At 47.9% G+C, this 5,935-nt stretch overlaps 1 protein-coding gene across 1 annotated transcript; it reads left to right on the top strand.

The window, feature by feature from the left end:
• The first annotated feature begins 3,306 nt into the window (after positions 1 to 3,306).
• Positions 3,307 to 4,278, top strand: LOC121877167 (extensin-like). The gene is made up of 2 exons (XM_042382777.1): positions 3,307 to 3,361; positions 3,695 to 4,278. Exons 1-2 carry the CDS (start codon positions 3,307 to 3,309, stop codon positions 4,276 to 4,278), a joined length of 639 nt encoding a protein of 212 aa, XP_042238711.1.
• The last annotated feature ends 1,657 nt before the right edge of the window (positions 4,279 to 5,935 follow it).

The raw sequence follows: 5,935 nt of genomic DNA, 5'->3' as shown, positions 1-5,935 counted from the left end.
AGGCAAGAACGGTACTGCTTCTACCACCGATCCCCCGAACACCTTCGCTACGCATATCTGGCCCCTGACGCCACAGAGGTCAAGAGCAGAGGTCACCTAGTTGGTATTTCCCCTCACGGACGAGTAGAAAAACGCAAACAAACTGGAAGCAAGAACGAACTGTTTGAAGGAAGAGACGCATGATGTATTGACGTGTTGTTGGAGGCGAGGACACATACACGGGAGAGTGGTCGTCAGCAGTGTGTGTGTGTGTGTGTGTGTGTGTAGTATTTTGACTGTCCAATTTAACTTTACCCCCGTCCATCCCTTCCTCCCTCCCGTCCTCCGTCCTTTCCATCCTTCCGTCTTTCCCTCCATCTCTCCATCTCTCCCTCCCTTCTCTTTTATTTTCCTCCCCCTTTCTTTGATCTTCCTTCTTACCTTTCCTCCTCTCCTTCCCCCGAGCTCGCATCTCAAGAAAGGTGTAAAACCAAGACGTGACAACAACAAGTAAATACTAGACACGTTGATATTTTCTTTCTTACCACAGATGAAAAAAAAAATAATGACACATACAAAGAGAGAGAGAGAGAGAGAGAGAGAGAGAGAGAGAGAGAGAGAGAGAGAGACTAGAAGAGAGGTTAAATTGTGCTTAAAGAATAAATGATCGTATTATTTCTTTTTCTGTTCACTACGTCAACACAAGACGCGCTCCTGCATAATAACAGAGGCAGATCTAATTTATCGTCTCTCTCTCTTTTACACTTCATAAATAAATATAATATAAATGATTTTTCGAGTTTGTTGATGAAATGTAGAAAAACAGATTTGTGTGTGTGTGTGTGTGTGTGTGTGTGTGTGTGTGTTACGATACATCCCGAGGTGGAGAGAATTTATGTGACTAAAACAACGTAGTAAATTCTAATGTATTTGTTTATCGAAAAGTTATTAGATTTCACCCTATTCCATCCATTAATAAAACAAAACAAACCTCAAACAATAAGAGATGCACCAGACACAGATTTACCAACCCTACCGAGACAACAGCAGTCATAGAGTGCACTGAGAAGTCCATTAGTCCCAGGGGTAAAGATAGTTTTTTTGTTGGCTGTACTGTACGTCCTCCTTGTAGTGAATCTTGTAATACCAGGGAACTGAACGACTGAACGACGCCGTAAAGAGCTGTCAGAGGCTACCCTATAATTCGGACTACGATAAAGGAAACAATGGAACCCAATGGAACTGTTTCTGACAAATTCAAACTTTACTGTCTGCCGAATAATCTGACTTCGAAAAAAATTGACAAAAATCTAATTTAGAACTTTCATTAACATTAAAATTTCCGCCTTATCAAATCTGATCTACTGAAGAAGCCAAACACAGCTAAGATGCCAGGCTGGCCACACCGAGGTAACACGACCCCTCACCGCTACACTAAGCCTACCGTCTTAATCCAGGGAACAGGTCGAACCAATGTAACACGAATAGGCGGAGTAACCCGAGCCAGCACGTGAAGCCACTGGAAGTCACTGATGAGGTTGGAAAACTATCAAATTATCCCCACACACAGGTAACACGACCTCCCTCATTAGAGTGCCCGGTGATCATTATTGTAGGTAGAGGAGAGGAGGAGGAGGAGTGTCGCGATCACTCACTCCCTCCCTCCCTCCCTTCTACCTGTCTGAGGAACACTGGATATTATTAAGAGGAAACTTAATATTCACGAAGAAAAAGTCCGCTAAAAATAACTTATTAACCTGATATTATATTACGGACGAGCCATTTTGATAGCAACTGTACACGATATATCAAGTTGTTTATACATTATGCTAACCTTTCTCAGCAGTTTGTTATATTATTTATTCTACTCATCAATATAAAATTAATAAAGGATTAATCATTATTTTTATTTGCAACCAAGAATAAAAGTTAATTAGTTTAGTGATAAAAGCCAAAAATAAAATAATCTATAAAATTGCAATTTCTTTAATATCCATGACAGTTAATTATTTTGTGTTTCACCATTGTCGCCATTATTACTATTACATGTTATTAATTTTGACACTTATTACTATTATTATTATTAACAAAATTAAACCTAACTATCAATTACAATAACAACTCAACCAGTGAGAACACCTTCACAACACGAGGAAGACGTCACCGTGCTAAGCCTCACCATTAGGAGAAGCGTTAAAATTCACTAAGGTCAAGCAAGGTCTTTGGGCCACTCCTTAAGAACGTCTCCGCCGCGTTGAAACGTAAGACACTGTATTTAACCTTTCCGAAATTAATTTATAAGCTTTAAAGGGCCATGACGGGACAGGTAGGGGGACAGACAAGGTAACTTACAGGTAGGAAGGGGCCGGTCCCGCTAGGGCAGTGGTTCTCAACCTTGTTTGCCCCATGCACCCCTTTCACCATATGTCAGAATGTCATTCCCCCCTCCTTTCCAAGATTGTCTGCCTCAAAAAGTGCATTCCAAATAATATGCATATAATACTGAAAAACCTTTATTTTTTCCATATTAGTATCAGTTTCCCCTCCCCCCTGAAAACCTGAGGGGGGAAATTCCCCCCTGGTTGAGAACCCCTGCGCTAGGGGTAATCTCAGCTGGTGTCGACCCCGTTATGAGGACTCTCAGCTCATGTCCACCCCGCCATCAGTAATCTCAGCTCATGTCCACCCCGCCATCAGTAATTCTCAGATCATGTCCACCCTGCCATCAGTAATCTCAGATCGTGTCCCCGCCATCAGTAATCTCAGCTCATGTCCACCCCTGCCATCAGTAATCTCAGATCGTCCACCCCTGCCATCAGTAATCTCAGATCACCACCCGCCATATTAATCTCAGATCGCCACCCGCCATCAGTAATCTCAGCTCATGTCCACCTTGCCATCAGTAATCTCAGCTCATGTCCACCCCGCCATCAGTAATCTCAGCTCATGTCCACCCCGCCATCAGTAATCTCAGCTCATGTCCACCCCGCCATCAGTAATTTCAGCTCATGTCGGCCTCGTTTTGAGGAATTTTAGTCGACCCCGTTCTAAGGAATATCAGCTGACGTCGACCCCCTTATGAGGAATCCCAGCTAATGTCAACCCCACCATGAGGAATCTCGGCTAATGTTGACCCCGCTTTGAAAAATCTCAGCTGATGTTAATTGTGAACTAGCAGCTGCAGTCGACCATACTATGAGGAACCTCACCTGATGTCGACCCAGTTTATAGTTACCTCAGTTGACACCACACTGACGAACCCACACTGACGCCAACCCTGCAATGGGGACTCTACAGTGACGCCAACCTCACTACAAGGAACCCATGATGACGCCGACCCCGCTACGAGGAGCCCACGCTTCTGTACCCGACGCTCTTGAATGTCATAGCTATGCGATGCGTTACGTTACCTGGGCGTTGTTACGATGCCATGTGACGATATATCTTATGGTGTTTAGGACTGACAACCCTGGACCCTACCACACAACATCGCTATCACGCAACACCACCACACACCACCACCACGCACCACCTTCACACAACACCACGCAATACCACCACACATCACCACCACACACCACCACAACATATCACCACTACCACCATACACCACCACACATCACCACCACGAAGATAAAAAAAATAACCCTTAACCCTTTCGAATGTTGCCCAAGTTGAAAAGTGACCCCATAAAGCCGCCCCACGCCACCCTCAGGCTACCCCACGCCACCGTCAGGCCACCCCACGCCACCGATCAGGCCACCCCACGCCATCCTCAGGTTACCCTACGCCACCGTCAGGCTACCCCTACGCCGTCAGGCTGCCCCATGCCACCCCCAGGCTGCTCACGCCACCGTCAGGCCACCCTACGCCACCGTCCCACCGTCAGAATTCCACCCCACGCCACCGTCAGGCCAGCACCCACGCCACCGTCAGGCCACCCACGCCACCGTCAGGCCACCCCACGCCACCGTCAGGCCACCCCACGCCACCGTCAGGCCACCCCACGCCACCGTCAGGCCGCCCTACGCCACCGTCAGGCCACCGCCAGGCCACCCACGCCACCGTCAGGCCACCCCACGCCACCGTCAGGCCACCCCACGCCACCGTCAGGCCACCCCACGCCACCGTCAGGCCAACTATCGCCACCGTCAGGCTGCCCCACCGTCAGGCCACCCACGCCACCGTCAGGCCACCCACGCCACCGTCGGCTGCTACGCCACCGTCAGGCTGCCCCACACCGTCAGGCTGCCCCACGCCACCAATGCCGCCGCCACTCCTACCCCCCCCCAAGCCTAGACAAGTCAAGGTAACCCAAACAAGGCGGCGCGCGCGGTACTCACACACACACACACACACACGCCACACACGCTTCCACACACGCTCACACACCTTCGCCTTACACACGCTCACACACACACGCTTCACACGCCTCACACCTTCCACACGCTCACCTTCCCTTACACACGCTCACACACCTTCCCTTACACACGCTCACACACCTTCGCTTACACACCTTCGCTTACACACGCTCACACACCTTCCCTTACACACGCTCACTCACCTTCGCTTACACACGCTCACACACGAATCAAGTTCAAACATACACAATTATGTACTGAGACACATAAACAAGCACCCCCTCCCCCCCAAAAGGGTGCATCAGGCTCAAGAGAAAACGTTCACCCTTTTCCCTTACCGCCTCCTACAACTCACTATTATACCTACAAGTAAAACTATCAACACGACATTCAAAACAAAGGTCAAAGTAAGTAAGTCAAGAATTAATGTCAGGAGCCGCATCGAGCTGATCTCACTTTGAATAATATTAGTAAAAAAAAATAAATAAAAAAGTGGAATAAATGGAGTCACCTTCCCCCTTCTTAACATCTCCGAGACTAGAGGAACTTCCACTCAGTATCGACTATTTCCGTATTGATTCGTCGTTGTAGAGGTCAAGCTGGGGGTTAGTATGTATCCAAAATAAAGACTTGTTTTAACGTCGGTAAGTACTAAAGTGAAATATATGGTGGGGGATGGATAAGGAAGGGATATGGATAGTCTAGATAGTTTTTTTTTAAGAGGAGTTGGATAGAGTCACATTCTTTAGGATAGTGAGCGATACATTCCAGGGCGATGGTGGCGGCGGTGGTGGCGGGCGGCCCAGCACGGACAAGCGCCTAACACATAACACGCTGCATTCACACGCAAATTACTGACCACAACCAAACAACACGATTGAATAATGAACCCCTCAACCCTCCACCAGGACAGCCAGCGTCTCTGCATTCCCCCTCCCGCCGCGTCAGGTTCAGAGTCTCCTACAAGCGTCTTCCTCGTCTCTAAACATCGAGGTAAGTCTGGGAGGGTAGCTCAACAGACACCTCATGATACTGTAGTTCCGGCGTCTCTCTTTAAGGTCAGATATCCACTTAATCTCACCCTACTCGTGGGTTTCTTCCGGCTGGCACCCTCGAGGACATCTTCACCTGCCCATCTTGGCACAGGACTACACAGGTGAGGTCTTGGCATCACGGCCACCTGTCAAATCACCTGTTGTTTACCCATATGGTGGGTCAGTGCATAATGTCGGGGTCGAGGGAGCCTATTGGTCGAGCGTGGCTGACTTGTTCTCGCTCAAATCGAGAAATATAAACCAAACTACCTTAATATTAACCAAACCACTCGTCAAATTGTCACCATTCGAACTACAAACTACAATGTCATAAACCAAACTACATATCGGTCTTAAAAATTCCTCTCGATTGACAAGGATAAACAATAAACGAGTCGGGGAAAGTATAAACGCTAGAATGCCGCCGCCCGAAGCCCGCATGAGATCGGGGGGAGGTTTAAATGTCGAGAAGGAATCCGGCCGGTTATGTGGTAAGATTTATATCATTAATTAGGATTCAGAGCGTCTGTTAGGGGGATCGGTGGGACGGAGCTGTGAGCT

Source organism: Homarus americanus, unplaced genomic scaffold (genome assembly GCF_018991925.1).
Source record: "Homarus americanus isolate GMGI-L3 unplaced genomic scaffold, GMGI_Hamer_2.0 scaffold48681, whole genome shotgun sequence".
Taxonomy (NCBI): domain Eukaryota; kingdom Metazoa; phylum Arthropoda; class Malacostraca; order Decapoda; family Nephropidae; genus Homarus; species Homarus americanus.
Note: the sequence above shows the minus strand (reverse complement) of the source record. Positions and strands in the feature narration are given on the sequence as shown.

Excerpts from the sequence above, each read along its gene's own strand:
- LOC121877167 (XM_042382777.1), top strand. The coding sequence starts at position 3,307 with ATGACGCCGACCCCGCTACGAGGAGCCCACGCTTCTGTACCCGACGCT. Across the intron at positions 3,362-3,694 it reads TGTACCCGACGCTCTTGAAT|GCTACCCCACGCCACCGTCA; the intron begins GTCATAGCTATG and ends CGCCACCCTCAG.